This window comes from Bactrocera neohumeralis, chromosome 4 (assembly GCF_024586455.1).
Source record: "Bactrocera neohumeralis isolate Rockhampton chromosome 4, APGP_CSIRO_Bneo_wtdbg2-racon-allhic-juicebox.fasta_v2, whole genome shotgun sequence".
Taxonomy (NCBI): domain Eukaryota; kingdom Metazoa; phylum Arthropoda; class Insecta; order Diptera; family Tephritidae; genus Bactrocera; species Bactrocera neohumeralis.
Window position 1 is genome coordinate 31,079,803 of NC_065921.1, and position 21,607 is coordinate 31,101,409.

Here is a 21,607-nt window from a genome sequence, read left to right on the forward strand (position 1 = left end):
ACCTTGAATTTTGAGGCTTTTTGAATTATTCTCCAAAATCGACACATTTTATCCCAACGTGCGACGATGACACAAAATGTTCATTCTGCAGCAGTGCCAACGAAAACGCCGAGCATATCTTTTTCTTCTGTTCGAGATACGAAGTGAAGAGAACTACCACCCCCAGTGAAATACAACCAGCCTCGGATGAGAGACCCCCCTTTTGATGACGATGGAGCAGACGTTCCTGACAACATTATTGCCCGCCTAAGAACCACATGCTGCAATCAAAGTTGGTATGGGCGAAAATCAAAGAATGGGCCGCAAAAGCGATCCACGAACTCAGGATAAGATAACGACAGCGAAGAAGCTTGAGACCAGCTGAATAACCACGAAAAGAGTTTCTGAAGAGGCATTCTTGCCCAGTTTGGTCCTGCGAAGTAATGCCTAACGGCGGTCCCGCAAGGCCAAATGCAAGCTAACGCAGCCGAAGTTAAGAGTTTAGTACGTAGGCGTACTGCTTCCCAAGTCCAGTAAAGTGAGATAAGACTAATTGGGCGTGATCCCGAAAGAGGTGTATCTTTAGCGGGCAACATGAATCGTGCCTGCTGCCTGTCTAAGGCAGTATCTTGTGGAAGAGTAAGTCAGTCAACACTGATTCTGACTGTAAATCGTCTATTCTCAAGCACTAATTCCTTTATTCTATTGACGTGTTGATCATCAGTTGATGTTGATGGCCATCTGTTCGTCGTCAATTCGATCTCGACAGTTATCACCGAAGGCTTTTTCCAACATTCTGAACGTTTCAACACCATAAATTTAATTCCGAACACAAAATTTAATGAAGCTACTAAGTTGAACAATTTCACTCATCTTAAAAATAACTGAATGCACTTTATGTACTTTAGAAATACAAAAGTATACTAAACACTAATAATTCTTTTGATGTGACATTTGACACAGAAGTCACTGACAGTCATACGAACCAACCAATAAGAAAATACTACGACGAATAGGTTTTAAATTTAAAATAAAAGTTCTTACTATCCAATTCTTATTTACATGGGGTCTTTACCGAAACCAATGAGTCTTTACCGAAACCGAAACTTGAAAATATGCAATGTTATTTTATTATATACGTATATGAAGCCAAGCGGTACTCACGGTCTTAATGTGTAATCAATGAAGACGCCAGAATCGTCAGTGCTGCCATCTGGAAAATATAGATAAACATACAAGAACTTAAGGCAAATTAGCCACATAAGAATTTAACCTTTTGAGCGAGTTAATAATAATACATTGTTTGACTGATTTCGTTCATTGGAAAATTTTTGTGTTAATTGTAAATATGAAATAAGTATAGTATGGATATCTAATAAGGAAGGAAGGGTTAAGTTCTGGGGCAACCGCCTAGGGGTCTAAGGCAAGTTTTCAGCCACTTTTATCCATTTTAGGCACAAATATGCATATTTATTAGAAAAACACACTCCTTCAAAAATTACATAAGCGGTGTTCAAAGCCAGTATGTTATATAAGGTTTACATCCGGAAATTGGGGAGGCGTAAGTAGTTTCTCAGTGTTGTATAAGAGAATTATCATGACATAAGGTGTTGCAAGTACCGTTGTCTTGTTGACATATAAAGCTTTTCTACTCTAATCTTAGCTGGGATGCTCTCTCTTTGCGGTTTTCCTTCAAAATTGTTAAATAAAGGTGTTTGTTCACTGTAAAATCATTTAATACACCTTTTCCCAACTCCCGTTGTGGTCACACAACCCCATACTAACACGTTTCCACATCCACGTTTAACAGTTGGAGTTAAATCTTTTATATTTAATGCTTTATTGGGGCACTTTCTTGCCGCTATTCAAACCAAAAATATTTAATTTTGACTCATTCCTCCAGACCACGTAATCCCAAAAACAAGTCAGGTAGTGCTGTTCGTATTTACTACCCATTTTTGTGGAGCACGTTAAAGCGGTATTGTTTTAACGGAGTGTAACCATCGGCAGAGGGGTGTTAGATGAGTGGAATTCGTTCGGCATGCAAAGAGATTTTTACATTCATGCGAAGTTCGGCGAAAGCATCCCATCAGAAACTGTTGGAGTGCATTGTGTTCCCTAACCGAAACCATGTAGGCGTTTGACAGGATACAACAGGTGACATTCTTTTATCATAAGGAGTGAAGTGTTCTGACACGTCTGAGGCTTCTTCGTCTGCATTTCTCTATACCAAGGCGACAATAATGATGTCGTGTTGTTGTTGACAGGTCGGACGATTTCCTTGTACATTGCAAACATAACATAATATTGTCCTTTTCACAGGAGCTGCCGACTAGCATCTTGGGGATTTTGTGTGGCTCTCTACTTTAGCAATAGTAGTATGCGGTAAGAAGGAGCGCATCCTTTCTTGTGTAACGCCTTCTGATGAGTTGAGGGAGTTTGCAACTATAGAGCGGGGTAGCGAGGAAACACTCTAGTTAATTTAACTTTTAATTTTGTCTACGTACTACGAATTCAGGCGTCAAAAACCTTTTTGAGTAAATGCACCATCTCAAGCAAACTCTATTTAAATACCTGTACAGACATTACGGTAACATTTGACACCGTTATGTTATTTACCTAGACAACCGTGTATGATATTGAGCATGTTTTGATTTGCCTTTACTAACACTATAAAACTTCGGCTAATAAATTGGAATATCTTACCTTTAAATTTATCAATGTGAGCGTAGTGAACCTGAAGAACAATATATTTGATTGGGGTATTTAGACCAACCTTAAATCCAACACCATTGGGTAAATCCAATTTAGGCGCATCTCTCGCCCATGCATATAAGATCTGTAAATTAAGACAAAATACAACAAAAAGTTTCAGTTTCATTTTTGGTATCATATTTCCTTATCATAAAGGCTACGTGGTGATTTCTTTCTAGAACAATATATTGCTTAATATAGACCTGTTTGAAAGAGAACATTTACTATATAGCACCTAGATATCTACTGCAAGAGCTCCATGCTCTACGTTATAGGAATTCGATAGGTCGTACAGTCAGCCGTTGTCCTTGTCGAAGCGTTAGTCGCCGAAATGCTATTTGTTGTTTTTGTTAATGTTGTCGTTCATATTTGGTCCCACGAGTTAGCCGAAAAGGGGGGTCTCACATTCGAGGCTGTTGGGAAATTTTTCATTGGGAGGCTTTTTTACATGGCGGCTCCCAAGCCCAGCTCACAACCCTGTGGAGGGAAGTTTTTGCCTTCTTACTTTAGCTCGCATTGAAACCGATGTTCTTTGGCTACCCAGACGATACTTGGTCTAGGACCGGAAGTTGTGACCTGTTTGAGCCATATGTAAAATCGTTTCTGGCCACTTCCAAATGAAGGGCAATGAGAGAACTTTAATCACTTGCGTAAACTTTTACACATGGCTTCATCCACAAACAGGGAGTCCCCACAATCTGCGCCAACTAACGTGGGATAAGTCTCATCAATATCGCATATAAGGTTATATCGAGCGTATTGTGTGAAAGTATAAAGTCAACCGTTGTCAAACTGATTGGACGTTATCAGTCGGGCTTTAGGCCTCGGAAATCAACAACTAACCAGATATTCACAATGAGTCAAATCTTGGAAGACCCGTGAAAAGAGTATTAACACACACCACTTCTTCATCGATTGTAAAGCTGCTTTTGACAGGACGAAATGCAGCTGCCTTTATGATGCGATGTCTGCATTTGGTATCCCAAATGGCTCTGTAAACTGACCTCTCCGAGCCGATCAATACCAAACGAAGTTTCAGACAAGGCGACTCCCTATGGAGCGATTTTTTCAATATGCTCTTGGAGAAAATAATTCGAACTGCAGAGCTAAATAGGGAGGGTACTATCTTCTATAATAGTGAACAACTGCTGGCGTACGCCGATGACATCGATATAATTGGCCTCAACGACCGCACCGTTCGTTCTGCTTTCGCGAGAATGTTAAGGAAGCGAAGCAAATGGGTCTGGTAGTGAACGAGGGCAAGACGAAATATCTTCTGTCATCAAAAAAAAAACAGTCGTCGCACTCGCGACTAGGATCTCACTTCATAACTTCGAAATCGTTGATAGTTCCGTCCATCAACACCAACAATACTGTCAGCATCGAAATCCAACGCAGAATAACTCTTGCCAATAGGTGCTACTTCGGACTAAGTAGGCGATTGAGAAGTAAAGTCCTCTCTCGACGAACAAAAACCAAACTCTATAAGTCACTCATTATTGCCGTCCTGCTATATGGTGCAGAGGCATGGACGATGACAACATCTGATGAGTCGACGTTACGAGTTCAGCGAATTAAGAGAAGCAGAGGAACAGGAAGACCTCCACTCCTTTGGAAATACTAAGTGGAAAAGGACCTGGTTTCGCTTGGAGTCTCCAATTAGCATACTTAGCAAAAGGGAGAAACGAATGGCGCGCTATTGTTAACTCGGATATAACCGCGGAGGCAGTGTCTAAACCAGTAAAGAAGAAGAAGAAGTTAGCCGAAAAGGGTTGGCCACTCGTCTGCAGAGCCGGTATGCGTACAGAAGGAGGAGACTGTTCGCGATCAGCTATTCAATTTCCACCCGACTGTCGTAAAACAGAGGATTTATTTATCCATCTCTTAGCTCGTAAAAGTAATGTGCGTTCCCATTTCGGATGCATTGCTTACCATGACTGGAGCTCCTTCCCCACGGCACTGCAACCAAACATGCCCAGCTCATGAAAAGCTCAGTCAGAGGACGGTAGAGTACTACCGGTTGGCCCAGCCACAATACACAGTGACATCAGTCACCTGTGAGGCGGCCGTGAATGCCAATCGAAGTACTCTGGCCGCCTAAAGTGAAATACAGCGATTTCAAAATCAAATGTGGAAAAGCCTGTACAGAGAGCAGTTTTTGCACTTGAGAAAATCGCCAAAAATCAGGCTGCCGGCGCCTTGGTTGATGCAAATTGTGGAGTACGAAAGTCTCCTGAAAATGAAGCCATCGCAACTTCCTGCGGAAACTATAAGGCAGAGCAGCTAACAGAAGAAGGGAACAGTTCCCCATAACGACTCGCTGGAAACCCCGCCAAAAATACAGCAAAGCCTTTCAGTGGTATGGCCAAGGACAGACTTCCAGTATTCATCATAGACGAGTCCTCCTCCTCGCCAAACACCATTCAGGAGAGATGGGTGGAGATCGACGTTAGGTTGGCGAATCTAGTCCTCAGCTACGTACGGCAAGTTCCCACCCTGAGTTTGACCCTTCCGAAACCCTTAGGTGTGCGGACCAGAACTCCTTGGACTTCTTAATGGGTAGCGTTGGTAAAATCAACGACGCATTTGAAGGAATTAAACTGAAGCCCATACCCACTAAAAACTCATCCGGTGTATAAAGCTCAAAAAAAATGTATTCTCGGGATAGACGAGTGGCAACTTATTAAAGTTGAGAAACCACGCTATGGAGAAGCTCTTGTACGAACATCAGAGGTGAGTCACTTTTACAATACTTCCTAAATAGCAAATAAGGCACTTGTAATAGAGGCGATAAACCAGCATTCATATTCCCTAGTTCGGATAGATTTTCAGGGTGGGAGAAAGTGCTGGATTTCATACTATCAACGGAAACAAATAGCTTTATCGCTGATGACTGGAAGGTCCCCGAGGAGCTATCTATGCCTGACCTTAAGAACCCAACTAACCTTCAATGAAAGTTATAAGACTAAAATTTGGCAGCCTTATAAAGATATCATGAAGGTATACAAACAAGCCGCTAGAAAAAGAAAGGCAGACATGGAAGTATTTCTCTTTATCAATAAAAAATTGCAAATAATCCGCCAGGCTGAGTAATATAATATCCAAAGAACATACCAATATTGCATATTTAAAGGCATAGCTAAATGCTTGGACCTTCTCTGCTGGAGAATAACTTGAAATTCTAATGAACACGCACTTCCTAGGCCCACGACAATAGATGTTCAAACAAAGCAAGCTACAAGCATGGTAGACCAGTCCGGTCTCATAATCAAGAAAGAAATAGTAGAATAAAAAAGGGTCTGGGTGGTGTTCATACCAGAACCAAAGAGAACACACGATAATGCCAAAGACTTTAGCCCATAAGCTTCACCTAGTTCATACTGAAGGTCCTAGAGATACTAATGGATATGCACATCAGATGAATCATTTATCGACTGCACAACATGCATAAATTTAGGATCGATAAACAGAAACTACCCTGCACGAAGTAGTAAATTAGCAAACGTAACAGAGAATTCTTTACCCCTAAAGCAATATACATACAATAGACATAGAAAAAGCCCTTAGCAACATAAAGGAGGATGCGATATTCGCCGTGGCCAATGCGCAAATGACCATAAATCTTTCGCAGAACTTTTCTCTCGAAAACTCTCAACGTCGATACATCAGTTGATGTCATCGTCCAAGCCTCTGCTTCATATAGCAGGACGGGAATTATGAGCGACTTATAGAGTTTGGTTTTTGTTCGTCGAGAGAGGACTTTACTTTTCAATTGCCTACTTAGCACCTGTTGGCAAGAGTTATCCTGCGTTGGAATACACTTATTGGCCACGAAAAATTGACCAGGTGTTAACCCTAGTAAGACGTAGCTGATGCTATAAACCAAAATATCTTAATTTAAACTTCTCTCACTCGATGGTACTACGATTCCTCTATCCCCCACAGCGAAGAATTTGGGATCGAGGTAGATACCAAACTGAAATGAATATTGAGAAACGCATTAGGAAAGCTTATATAGCGTATTATACGTGCAAAAGGATACTCAGCAGGAACTGGAGCCTAAAACCGCATATATGTAGTTCTGTGGATATAGACGTACGTCATTACACCAATCCTTACTGGTTTGGTGGTATAAGCAATATAATAACAAGAAGTTAAATGGAATTCCGAGAGCAGCATGTACAAGAGTTATCGATTGATGCGCAGGACATGCTCCAGTAACCAACATATCCTTCTAAGGTTGGACTTCAATAGGAACTTCCAGGAGAGAATATCCTCTAGACGAGAATGGAGAAAATGTTTAGTAGGGGAGGACTTTTCTACCTCAATTTATACCGCCGGGTCTGATATGGACTGCGGTGTAGGGACAGGGGTATTCTCCAAAATTCGTGATATCTCACGATCTACATAACTCAGCTAGTATCTTCCAAGCGGAAGTACCGGGCATAGAGAAGGCCTGTGAAGTTCTATTGCCAATGATCAACTCCATCGTAGTAAACAAACCAAGCACTGCTTTAAGCAGGTCAGATCGACTTGTCCATAATTTGAGTTCCCGGTCATACTAACATTTTTGGCAACGAAAACGCAGACGAGTTGTCTACGTCAAGAGCCTTTCTAGACGAATCCCAAGCAGAGATAATACCATCTCCGTCAGGAGCGATCAAGAGAGAGCTCCATACTCAATTTAAACAAACAGCGCAGAATAGATGGAGATCTACAATCAAATACAGGATAACGAAACAGACATGGCAAAATTACGACAGAGCAAAATCCAAGGACTAAGTACATACACTCAGTCCTTTTTTTACGCGATTTTTGGTTCTGTCACTAATCGCGTAAAAATGGTTAGTTTTCCAATATTAACTGATGAATTGGATCCGAATATAAAAAATATCGCGTATAACAAAATATACACGCAAAAAATATTCAAAGACAATACAATAAGTTTCAAATTTCAGACATATGATTTATTCATTCATAACAAAATAAAAAATACAAAACAAAAACCATATATAAAAGAGAAGAAAATAGAAAATAGGTAGATTTATTAAAAAAACCGTTGAATGCTGTTTAATCACTGTCATTGTCCGTAGTGAAAATTATTCTTAGCCGCTTATTTTGATCACTGAAGTCAGACATCAAATCAATAGTAAGAAAACATTGATGTTCTGATTGACTTAGCATCTCGAGTTTGAATGCTTCTTTTTGGACCCAATAAATTCGATGTAGTTCTTTATATCCATGCAGATCAATTCCAAAACTGCACGTTCGGCAATATCATTTGCTACAAAATAAAAAGCATAACGGAGATAAATGGTTTGATTTATTTGCGCTGCAAAAATGCGTTAAAGTGATATAAAAAGATAAGGACTGCGTGTACATAGTTATCAAAATACAGCCAATTTCAGAACTAAGTTCAAACTAATACCTTTAGATTTTGGATAAAACAAAGTTTAATCTGTTAACGGACAATTTCATTTTCCCTTACTTGTCTTTATAATTATAGCACATCTTTATTTATTTTAATATTTCGAATATAATAAAAAAGCATAAAAAAATGGCATTTACAAATTTATATTTATATCAAGACAATTTTTTGCCTTATAATAAATTAAAGCATTGTTCACTTAAAATCTGTACAGCAAAAATATTATTATAACAAAAAGATAAACAACGGAAACTGAAAAATTTTTATACGTTAAAGAAGATACATTTATTAATGCTTTTAATTTTATTACAAGATATAATTATTCAATTTGTTATGTAGGATGTTGCGAGCATGTTTTTTAATAGAAGAATAATCTTTCGAACAGTTTTTCTTGTTACTTTAGTTGATGTTTATATCCATTAGGCAACATTGAGTCATATTTTTTATTAATTGCAGTTAACAATAATTATTATATCTATTATAACTCACATTTATAGGGGAAAAGTTGCGACAACCTTGTAATCATATCTTTAAAGTTGGTTGGTTGTCATAATCTTTTAAATATGTTTGTGTTATTTTATGCTTGTAACAATTCAAAATATTTATTATAAAAATATATAAAGTATTAAAAGAAATTTATTTTAAACTTTAAAAATATTTCAATTTGAAACGGCCCAGTTAAAGGTATAAGAAGCAAACTAATACCTTTGATTTTGGATAACAACAAAGTTTAATCTGTTAACGGACAATTTCATTTTCCTTATTGTCTTAATAATTATAGCACACTTTATTTGCTCAGAGTTCTGGCAATAGAACGATAGAACCAAACAAAATGGCTGTGGCAGGGAACAGGACAGCTCGTTAATATTTCGAATATAATAATCCAACAAAAAAAATCGTGCATTTACAAATTTATATTTATATGTGTACAATTTTTTGCCTTATAATAAATTACTTATAAGCTACTATCTTATGTATCTTATGTATGTTCATGTGTTTACCTGTGAATGTGAATGAACACCGCATGGACTGGCTGAATCAGCAGAATACTCTTTAGACATCTCTCCACAATTCCTAAAAAATATATTTCTTTAATATATTTGAGTATGGCCATGTTTTTTGTTATATTGAGAAGATGTATAACACGAACTATGTGTCCATACCACCCGGATTCATATCCTTATTATTAATTTAAAGTAATTAAAATAAACTTAATAATTTCATTACTACTTAATAAATTTCATAATTTTATAATGCGATACAACTAATAAGAGAGCTAGAGACGTACATACTACTGTGCTCAAAAAATAAAATATTTGAATTTAAACTGCGCGCGTCGAAGGATTTGGAGAATTATTTTTTTTTAGGTCCTGTCAGTCACATTTATGTCAAATTTCATGTCAAAATATTCATTAGTGTTTGAGATACGTGTCGTTTTGTGAGCTGCTAAAAGTGAGTTTTTCGTTTTTTGCGATGTCGATATTTGTTGAGCAAAGAATTTGCATTAAATTTTGTTTACGGAATCAATTTTCTGCTGCGGATACGTTGAGGATGGTGCAGAAAGCCTTTGGTGATGAGGCTACGTCTAAAAAAAATGTTTACAAGTGGTATAGTGAGTTCCAAGCCGGCCGTGAACGTGTCGAAGACGAAGAGCGTCCAGGGCGACCATCAACCTCAACCGACGAAGCTCACGTTCAACAAATCAAAGATTTGGTGTTGAAAAACCGTCGATTAACAATTAGAGACCTTGCTGATGAAGTTGGCATATCGAAAGGCTATACCACAATTCAAATCTCGACTGGTACCGAAAACCTTGCTGATGAAGCATTATAACTGGCGATGAGACTTAGATCTATATCGAATAGGCTCAAAAAAAGCCAAAGTCGCTCAAAAATCAAGGTAATGTTGACTGTTTTCTTCGATTATCGTGGTGTTGTGCATTGGGAATTCCTTCCAACCGTTCAAACAGTCAACAAGGAATATTATTTGAACGTTATGCGTCGTTTGCGTAACGCTATCCGCATAAAAAGGCCGGAATTGTGGAAAGACAATTCTTGGTTTTTACACCACGATAATGCACCATCCCATACTGCCCTCGTAATTCGTGATCACTTCGCCAAAAACTCAACCCATATCGTTCCGCAACCACCGTATTCACCTGATCTGGCGCCGTGCGACTTCTGGCTGTTCACCAAGCTCAAAAGACCGCTCCTGGGACACCGTTTTTATACGATAGAGGAGATTCAAGCCGCAGCAAAGACGGAACTGAAGGCCATCCCGGAAAGTGACTACAACCAGTGTTTCGAAGATTGGAAAATCCGTTGGCATGCACTTGCATCGGCACTTGCATCGGCAGGGGATTACTTTGAAGGGGATGAAATTTATTTGGAAGATTAAATAAGGAATTTTCAAAATAAATACAATGTCACCTTATTTTTTGGAGAATAGGCAATGTATTTCACTCAATTAATTATCATTTTACTATATCACCCTTTTGCTACACACCGTTACTACATATATATTCATACCATTAATATATATTCAAAACAATAAGTAAATAATATTCCCATTTAATAATGAACGGATTCCAATTTTATGGATCATGGAAAGAACACATATCATTTAAATGCAAATCAGCCGAAAATTCTTAAAATACCGCATTGTTTTTGAAATTTATAGTAAAACTTATTACGTATGAACAGATAAAAAAAGGAACTGATGATTGATGGAGGATAGACTCATGTGTAGAAGTTCACGCAAGTCAGGAAAGTTCTCTGATCGCCATTCACTTGGAAGTGGCCAGAAACCAGTTTTTTACATATGTATGTCTCAAGCAGCTCACGACTTCCGGTCTTTGACCAAGTATCCTCTGGGTAGCCTAAGAACATCCGTTCGAAGGCCTACATAGGTTTGTGCGCTGGGTTTGGGACCCGCCACCTAAAAAGCCCCCCCAATGAAAGATTACCAACTGCCTGGGATGAGAGACCACCCTTTTGATGACGACCATGGCAAACGAAATAAGGATTACGATATAAGGGCATGCACCTGGAATGTCCGGACCCTTAATTGGGAAGGCCGCTGGTTGATGTCCTCGCGAAAATAAAGGCTGACATCAACGCCGTCCAAGAAATGCGATGGATGGGACAAGGACAGAGACGAGTAGGTCCTTGTGACATTTACTACAGTGGCCATATAAAGGAGCGCAAGTTTGGTGTAGGATTCGTGGTGGGAGAGAGACTCCGTCGCCGAGTACTATCATTCACTGCGGTGAATGAACGTCTAGCCACAATCCGCATCAAAGCGAGGTTCTTCAACATATCGCTGATTTGCGCCCACGCCCCGACGGAAGAGAAGGACGATGTGACCAAAGATGCCTTCTATGAGCGCTTGGAGCGCGCTTATGAGAGCTGCCCCCGCCACGATGTCAAAATCGTGCTTGGCGACTTTAACGCCAGGGTGGGAAAAGAAGGTATATTTGGCACTACGGTCGGTAAATTCAGCCTCCACGACGAAACATCCCCAAAAGGGTTGAGGCTGATCGGCTTCGCCGGGACCCGAAATATGGTTATCTGTGGTACTAGATTCCAGCACAAGAAGATTCATCAAGCTACCTGGCTGTCTCCGGATCAAAAAACTACCAACCAGATCGATCATGTTGTAATAGACGGAAGATACGTATCCAGTGTTCTAGACGTGCATACGCTCCGAGGTCGTAACATCGACTCGGACCACTATCTTGTAGCAGCCAAGATTCGCACCCGCCTCTGTGCAGCAAAAAACGAACACAAGGAAGGTTCGACGCCGAGAAACTGCTATCACAACAGACTTCCGAACTATTTTCTACTTTTGCACTGCTGCTCTCCGAGAGCACTCGTCAACAACTCGGTATAAAGAAACTGTGGGACGGTATTTCAAGCTACGTAGAGCTGCAACCGAAACCATTGGTTTTCGGAAAATGCAAAAGTACGACGAGGAGAGAGTTGAAGAGGCGTGAAAATTGTGGAGAGAACACTTCTTCAGCCAGCTGAATGGCATTCATAACGCCATTAGAAGGCGAACCCGATTCACCCGTCGATGACGAGGAGCAGACGTTCCATTGCCTGACCATGAAGAAGTTCCAATAGCAATCACCTGTCTGAAGCTATTCAAACACGGCGGCGAACGATTGGAATTTAAGTGTGCTCTGCCCAATCCACAAAAAGGAAGACCCCACAATCTGCTCCAATTAACGTGGGATAAGCCTCCTCAACATCGCGAATAAGGTTCTATCGAACGTATTGTGTGAAAGATTAAAGCCCACCGCTCTATTGCAGTTCGTACGTCTGGAATTATTAAGTCGCGTTGGATGTTTTCATTTCGGATATACCACGGTGCTCCGGTGATTGTACGAAGAATTTTTGATTGCGCACGACGAAGAATTTCGATGTTGCTGCTCCGCGTTGTCCCACAGCTCACATCCATAAGTCCAAATCGGTTTTAAAACTGTGTTGTATATAATGACTTTATACTCCAGACTCAGGGGTGAGCGAGAGTTAATAAGCCAATGCAAAGAACCTGCCGTTAACTTCAGATAAGTCCTTTTAGCCTCTATGTGGTTTCGCCAAGTAAGTCGCCTATCCACATGAACCCCTAGATAAGTAACGTGATGGGTTTGTGGTATTTGTGTGTTGTTTAGTGTCAAAGGCGAACAGCTGCTCTTGTTTAGGGTAAATGTAAAGTGCTTACATTTTTGCTCGTTAACCTTTATCCTCCAGTTTGCGAACCAGTTGGCCACAGCTTCAATACGATTTCTTAGGAGCGCATTTGCATGAATTGGGCACTTGGAGCGGCTGATTATTGCAGTGTCATCGGCAAAAGTAGACATAGTCAAGCGGCCGTTTATTAGAATATCTGAAGTGTATAAAACATACAACATTGGGCCAAGAACACTGCGTTGTGGTACAGCAGCTTCAATCGTTTGGGCTTCAGATGTAGTGGTATTACATCGAACTACAAAATTTCGATCATAAAGGTAGGACTTTAATTGTTTGAGGGTGTTTTGCGGGAGTAGTGTTTTTATTTTATACATAAGACCATCTAGCCATACTCCATCAAAAGCCTGCGCGTTTTCAAGAAATATTGCAGAGCTATATTCCCGTTTTTCAAAAGCTGTTCGAATTTCAGATGTGATCCTATGTACTTGCTCGATCGTTCCATGCTTTTCCCTGAAGCCAAATTGGTGAGATGGTATTATGTTGTGGCTTAATGCGGAGCATAAGAAGTCTTTCAAATAATTTTGACATGCACGATAGCAAGCTGATGGGCCTATAGGAGGATGGCTGCGTTTTGTCCTTTCCAGGTTTATGTACAACACTATAGTTGACTTTTTCCATTGTTGAGGAAAGTGAGCTTGTTTTGTGATTGCATTGAAAAACATACAGTTTGGTAGCTCAATAATCACTTTTGGAGTAATTAAGTCGTGCCCAGGAGCTTTCCTTGGTTTCAGTTTCTCCATAATAATTGTTGATATCTCTTCAGGTACGAATTTCACTGGCTCAGATTCCACCAAATAGGGTACGGTTGACAGTGTAAAGTCATTAGTTTCTGGGTTTGGCTGGAAGACATTTTTTAGATGAGCAGCGAAGGTTGCTGATTTTTCTGCATCACTTCGAGCCCATTTGCCATTATTGTCACGTATTGGCATTTCACACTCTACTGCCGCACTTTGAGTTTGATGTGCTTTCCACAACGGCTGCTTTGTACTAGTCGGTGACAGCTTTTGAATATACTCATCAGTTGTTTTGAGGCTGGTGATCTATGAACCTGCCACTACCTTCGTAGGCGTCGTTTTTGTAATACGAGTATTTAAATTTCCCTATTAGTTAGTGTTTAAACGGGGGCGAGAAAAACTGCTTTCGTTTTTTTTGGATGTAATTTGAATTAATTTAATTTAAATCAGTAACTTTGACATTTATATTTACCAATAAAAAAAAATTAAAATAATGTAAAAATGTAAATAATACGGTGAGCAGACGAAACAGTATTCGGTGAGATCAGTTGATCGTACGTATTTTGTTGCATGTAGGATTGATGCCGCACGAAGTAAATAAACGAAAGATGGTGTTGACGCGGAGCAGTATGGAATCAAATCTCTTGTAGGCGAATGTTAATGTGCGAATGTTGATGTGCGGCTTGTGTGAGATCGATTATAATGTGTGAGCTTTCTCGAGTTGTCCATTCCTTTTGTTGGATCGGTGGGGGACAATATGGCGGTACAGAAATGTGTGGTGTGTTTTAATTTGATGTTGTGTTGCAGATGTCATCAGCAGTTCCAGTTAAAGAATGATGTTTAATGAGCTGATTTTATTACAATAGGGTTTGTCAGTTTTCTCAGGTAGAGTGGGGGGAGGCTTAACTCATTTAAACAGTTAGGCTATGCTGTTTGTTTTCCATATAACCTTTTTGAGGAGTTGAAATTTTGGCGGCTGTTATGATGGTTGATTCGAATGCTGCGTTGGTGTTTTCAATATCGCCGGTGTATCTAAATTTGGTTTGAGTTCTGTGTGTGTGCTGATGTATTTTTTATACTTTAACCAGTTTGTAGCTTTTGACGTGAGCATCTAGGGTAACTCTTTATAGAGTGACTGATGCCACAAAGTGAAGAGAACTGCTGTGAGTGGTCTGATGAGAAGGAGAACTTGTTTCCCCAACTAATGACGATGGAGGAATTTTTCTAATTACCATGAAGAAGTTCAAATATATCCGGCAAGAACAACAAAGGGCTGGGGCCAATATGTAGGCTTTCAAACACCAGGAAGAACGTAATCATGCATCAGCTTCTTTGTAAAATATAAGGGCGATTGAATAATTGCCTTTGCCCAATCCATAAAGGGAACACCACCCCAGTCAGGGCATTAACACCACTAATAATGTCAGCCTGCAAGCAATTGAAAGGTGCTACTTCAGCGAGGCATTTGAAGAAAGTCCTCTCTCGACGAACAAAACATAAATAAAGTTGCTCTTTTCTGTTATCGTGAAACTGGGGGACAATATACGGCGGTCACAGAAATGTCACCTTGCTTTGTCTGCACGCATATTGATGTTGCTTGCAGATAATTCTCAGCAGTTCCAGTTAAAGAATGGTGTTTAATGAGACTACTGATTGACCTGGATGATTCGTACAATAGGTGGTATATCCCAATATATTCAAGTTATATTTATTAGTTAGGTGAGTTTCTGCAAGAAGCATTATATCAATTTCCTTGTCGTTAAGAAATTTTGACAGCTCTAGTTTATGGCGAGGAATACCATTTGCATTACATAAAACAATTTTAAGCTAGCTCATTATTTTGAACTTCGGTAAGCAAGTAGTTGCAGCAGTGTGTTTTCCTAAGCTTGATTTTAAGACGTTAGCAAACGATACGCCCTTGACGGTTATTGATGGAGCTATCAGCGGACTCAGATTGGAGGATACAACGTTCGGTACATTATGATTGCGTTCGGAGACTACACGTTGGTTGATCCGTTTTTTAGCTTCTTATAGACTGGACAACCTCTTTAGTTTGCTGTGTGGTTTCCACCGCAGTTTCCACACTTTTTTGCATTTGGGTATTTTTTGTTCGACGTGCAAGTGGCAGAGTCATGCAACTCTCCACAAGCTATACACACTGCGCGAAGTGTGCAGTAAGACTTGGTGTGACCATACTCTTGGCAATTGATACATTGTACAGGGCCGTTTCTTTTATGCGGTTCCTCCACAGTGTTCCACGATGGAACAAATATTGAATTTTATAAATGTGGTGCACACACTTTTTTCCCAGTTGTTTGTATTCCAGTTCAAGCTCAACTTTGAACATAGGCTGTGGGATTTTGTTTTTATTAAAGATATTTGTAACATTTGTTAGGTTAAAACCGTGATCTTTCGAGTGTTTCGAGGATTTACATGGGTTCAACACTTGGCTCAATACCTTTAATAACAACTTGCAGTCCTCTCGCACTTTTAAGTTGATAAGTGTAGAATTTAATTTTTTTTCTCATTTATATATTTGGACAATTTACGAAAGTTCTGTGCGGAGTATATTTGCACTTTCGTTTCTCGAATGTTTTCCTTCGACAGCGGAACTATATGAAAGTTGTTATTGCCGATAAGCTGAGTATATATTTTAACGAGGACGCCAGATTTTTCCTCTCTTACGTATATTGGCGCTGGTTTGGTGTTAGTGACTTTTGTAACCCTTTCAGGAGTTTTGTTACTCTCACCGTCAACATTGTCACTTAAAAGCGAAAATCGATTTGTGCTTAATGGCTCAGTTCCATTTCCTCGGTTTATTTTTTTCTTAGCGTTTGTTGAGTTTTGAGGACTAAGCTTACGCTTGATGGTAATGTACCGATCTATTCCGGTTTGTATAGCCACTTTTTGAGGTGTTTGGGTTTTTGCATCTTGTACTTTGCTTTTGTTGCCGGAGTTAGAGCATGCACTGACCTCAACTTGTACAACATCAGCCATAACGAGCTCTGCCGTTGGAATCGTTGACATTGAACAAGATCGGACTCTTAAATTTTGAGGGAATTGAAGGGTGCACGATGAATTTGTTTTTACGCTTTCACTGTCACTTTGAGACCTGACTGAAAAGTATACATTGTTGCGCTGGACGGAGAGCCGACGTGCATCTTGTTCGCGTTGCCTCTAGGCACGGATATCGCTTTCGCTTATAATTTTATCATTTAGTTTTTTGTTTTGTTTCTGACCACCTACAACTCTGCGGTGCAGATGGTTTGCCGTGTGACAGAAACACTTGATTGAGGAGCACACTCGACTGTTGACCGTACACTTTGACCGTTCACTTGTTGGGGAAAACATAACATAAAGTTGTATTCTTTAGATTTGTTCCGTAAGGACATGCACCAAAGTTGGCAAAAATTAACTTAAAAAAAATATAGTTAAAAATAAAAACACACGCTTTTAAAACACTTTAAACTGAAAATAAACTTTAAATTAATATAAACTGACAGAAATCGATCGAAAAATCATTGTATTATAGTAAGAAGTGTAGTAAGTTCGATATACGAAAATATAGCACAAAGCACCCTACAATTACTTGTCGTTATTTTTTTTTTTTTCAACGTTGGCTTGTAAACAAAATATACTCATATATTTCGAGAGCTATAATTATTTAAAAAACACTTAAGGTACGCACACCGTTTCATAAAGCGTCGCAAGATCATAACATCATACATTTTTATACTAGTTTAAAAAATTTGTTGTTGCATTGCATACTAAAATAAGTTTACGCAAATACAACTCTGAACGCTATGTTTTCGGATCGTTATAACTTATAACTTTATGAGACTATGTGAAACCCCTAACTATGTTGAACGCGTCATGAATTTTTATACTCTCGCAACAAAGTTGCAAAGGAGAGTATTATAGTTTTGTTCACATAACGGTTGTTTGTAAGTCCTAAAACTAAAAGAGATAGATATAGGGTTATGTATACCAAAGTGATCAGGGTGACGAGTAGAGTTGAAATCCGGATGTCTGTCTGTCCGTCCGTCCGTCCGTCCGTGCAAGCTGTAACTTGAGTAAAAATTGAGATATTATGATGAAACTTGGTACACGTATTTCTTGCTCCAAGTTCGAAGATGGGCAAAATCGGCCCACTTCCACACCCACAAAATGGCGAAAACCGAAAACCTATAAAGTGTCATAACTAAGCCATAAATAAAGATATTAAAGTGAAATTTGGCACAAAGTATCGCATTAGGGAGGGGCATATTTGGACGTAATTTTTTTGGAAATGTGGGCGTAGCCCCGCCCCTACTAAGTTTTTTGTACATATGTCGGAAACTACTATAGCTATGTTAACCAAACTCTATAGAGTCGTTTCCTTCAGGCATTTCCATATACAGTTCAAAAATGGAAGAAATCGGATAATAACCACGCCCACCTCCCATACAAAGGTTATGTTGAAAATCACTAAAAGTGCGTTAACCGACTAACAAAAAACGTCAGAAACACTAAATTTTACGGAAGAAATGGCAGAAGGAAGCTGCACCCAGGCTTTTTTTATACTGAAAATGGGCGTGGCGTCGCCCACTTATGGACCAAAAACCATATCTCAGGAACTCCTCGACCGATTTCAATGAAATTGGGTATATAATATTTTCTTAACACTCTGATGACTTGTACGAAATATGGGTGAAATCGATTCACAACCACGCCTTCTTCCAATATAACGCTATTTTGAATTCCATTTGATGCCTTCTCTGTATAATATATACATTAGGAACCAATGATGATAACGGAATAAAACTTTCCACAAATACGGTATTTGAAAAATATGTAAATGACGGATAATGAAATCTCGATTATCACTTCATGCGAGAGTATAAAATGTTCGGTAACACCCGAACTTAGCCCTTCCTTACTTGTCTTCACTGTTATTTGCGAGTTAAATTTAAAATCTTGTGCTGCATGCCACTTCAAACTATTGTTTCTATACTTTCTTACTATTTGAAATTTTTGACAACAATCTTTTGCAATTTTTTCTACAAGGTGCGTTCCAAAGTAAACAGGACTCAAAAAAAAAAAAATGGTTTTTTCGGCAAAATCAATTTATTTTATTCAAAATAGTCTCCTTCTGCTTCAATACAGCTTTTTGCCCGGTCCAAAAGCATGTCGAACGAGTGTTTTAGCTCGTTGGCCGGTATGGCCGCCAGTATGCCGGTGCAAGCCTTTTAAATGACCTTAACGCCTGCTTAACGCTTTCCTTTCATGGGCAAATGCATTTTTCCGAAAAGGAAGAAGTCGCACGTGGTGGTTAATGGTTAAAATGTGATTTTTGGTCAAATAATCGTCCTTCGAATGTTGGTAAGGCACTTGTTTGATCAATTGAAACGTTTCGGTAAAAGTTTTACCAATTTAAAAAAAAAATTTATGTTGGCTCTTTGTTTGAAGCTCATTTTCGCTCCGATAACACAAACATACTGACACTGCATTTTAGCAAGAAAAATCCATAAAAAAGCAAAGCAACCTAAATCTATAGTAATACCAAAAATGATCTTCAGTAATACTGCAGCGACTTATATCAATTATAGCGTCATTGAACTTACCAAACTGGTTTGGTAGCCCCAGGTTCACCGCAACCATACACTAACATATGATGTGCCGTATTCATTGTTGCATTTGGTTCATAGCCAACTGAAATAAATCAAAACAAAACATTATTATATATTATGTATATAACAACTTAGAACTTATATATGTAAGTAAATAGAAATTTATTAAAAGCTAATTTTGAAACTTGTTCACAATGAAATAAACATGAACATAAAATGGACAATATCAATACACATCTAACTGGTTTTTCCATAAGAACGCTATAAAAGCTTTTTTTTTTTTTTAATAAACCAACAATGGTTTGGGATATCAATGAAATTCTTTATTCCTGTGAAAGTACGTTCGATGCCATTATGTAGGGAACTCGATTTCTTTTGCATGGCCATCAACGGGCACACTTGCAGAAATCCAGACGCTGAACCCAATTTTCGACGATTTTCAATCATAAATCGGCCTATACTGCTGCAATTTCACGTTCGATATTCGTACGAAGTTGATCAATAGTCGCTGGATAGTTGGCATAGACCATAGACTTGACGTAGCCTCACATGAAATAGTGCAACGGTATCAAATCGCACGACTTAGGCGATCAATTCACTGGGCCATTTCGTGAGATTACACGTGCACCAAACTTGGTTTTCAATAAATCGATTTTGACATTCGCTGTGTGGCTTGTGGCGCCGTCCTGTTGGAACCACATATTGTCCAAGTCCATATTCACAGAAACGTGCCGGTCTTGACCTTCACAGAAGAAGTACGGCTCAATGAACCATAATTTTTTCGGGATGCAATGGTGACTCATGAAAAACGTGGATTGCTGCCTGACCAATAAGGCATATTGACGAGCTTCAGTTCTTGCACCAATTTGATTTCGTAAGAATGTAAGCCACCAATATTCTCGACACTTCGGGGAATTCTTTGTCTCACTGACACGAGAACATTTTGTGCTGTGCCTGTGGATTAAAACTTTTCCACTAGAGGCTCAACTGTTTATCTGACAGGACGATTATGACGACCTTAATTGAACGTAGCGCTCTTCAAATTGATGCCACTGACTCCGAATTGCGATAGTAAATTTTAATAATTTTGACTCGTTGTTGGATGGTATATATTTCCAATATGAAATGGCAAGCTTTACTGACGAGAAATGTCCAAAGAGCGGGAAAAAATTAAGGCGTCGTTTGCTGTCCCTATCGGTCTACTTTTGTAGTGTCTTTATTGAAAAACCTGTTATAATCCAAACACGGTAAGTCCTTTATAAATAATATATGATAAACTAATAAAGATAGATATAGAGTGATATACTGGTCGGACAAACCATATTAGACTGTTGGCTATGAATACTAAACCCCTCTCCTATACTCCGAATTACAATTTTGGATATATGTAAAAAAAGTACTAAAGATAAATTGTTTATTTATGGATGGATATAAAAATTCCCTTTAATTAAAAAAAAATTATTATTAAATACTGCATTAAAATGAATGAATGGGAGATTACAAAAAACAGAATAAATAGATAGAATTGTAAATGGAGAAAAAAAACTTGTTCGAATTGCAAAACAATCCTGGTTAAGCATTCTACAGAAAGTTTTTTACAATCATATATCTTCCATGTCAAATACGTATATATGCAGTACAGTAATTAAAAATAACGGTTATGCTATAAAATATTAAATAAAAATCGTTATTCCAACATGTTTCATCATTAGAAATGTTTTATTATAAATAAACAAGTAAGGAAGGGCTAAGTTCGGGTGTCACCGAACATTTTATACTCTCGCATGATAAAGTGATAATCGAGATTTCATTATCCGTCATTTACATATTTTTTTATTTTGCAGTAAAATTAATTAGATTAGATCAATTTGTGTACTTTGTATTTTCATTTCCTAATGTAGTATATATTATACAGAGAAGGCATCAGATGAAATTCAAAATAGCGTTATATTGGAAGAAGGTGTGGTTGTCAACTGATTTCACCCATATTTCGTACATGTCATCAGGGTGTTAAGAAAATAATATATACCGAATTTCATTGGTGGAGTAGCTCCTGAGATATGGTTTTTGGTCCATAAGTGGGCGACGCCACGCCCATTTTCAATTTTTAAAAAAGCCTGGGTGCAGCTTCCTTCTGCCATTTCTTCCGTAAAATTTAGTGTTTCTGACGTTTTTTGTTAGTCGGTTAACGCACTTTTAGTGACTTTCAACATAACCTTTGTATAGGAGGTGGGCGTGGTTATTATCCGATTTCTTCCATTTTTGAACTGTATATGGAAAATGCCTGAAGGAAACGACTCTATAGAGTTTGGTTGACATAGCTGTAGTAGTTTCCGAGATATGTACGAA

At 38.7% G+C, this 21,607-nt stretch overlaps 1 protein-coding gene across 1 annotated transcript in view; it reads right to left on the bottom strand.

The window, feature by feature from the left end:
* LOC126756581 (peptidylglycine alpha-hydroxylating monooxygenase) overlaps positions 1-21,607 on the bottom strand; it is a 38,184-nt gene that overhangs the window by 8,867 nt on the left and 7,710 nt on the right. The window contains exons 3-6 of the mRNA XM_050469771.1: positions 19,253-19,340; positions 9,163-9,235; positions 2,686-2,818; positions 1,144-1,192 (exon numbers count right to left, since the gene is read on the bottom strand). Of these exons, the coding sequence (XP_050325728.1) occupies positions 1,144-1,192; positions 2,686-2,818; positions 9,163-9,235; positions 19,253-19,340 (343 nt within the window). The remainder of the gene's footprint in view (positions 1-1,143; positions 1,193-2,685; positions 2,819-9,162; positions 9,236-19,252; positions 19,341-21,607) is intronic.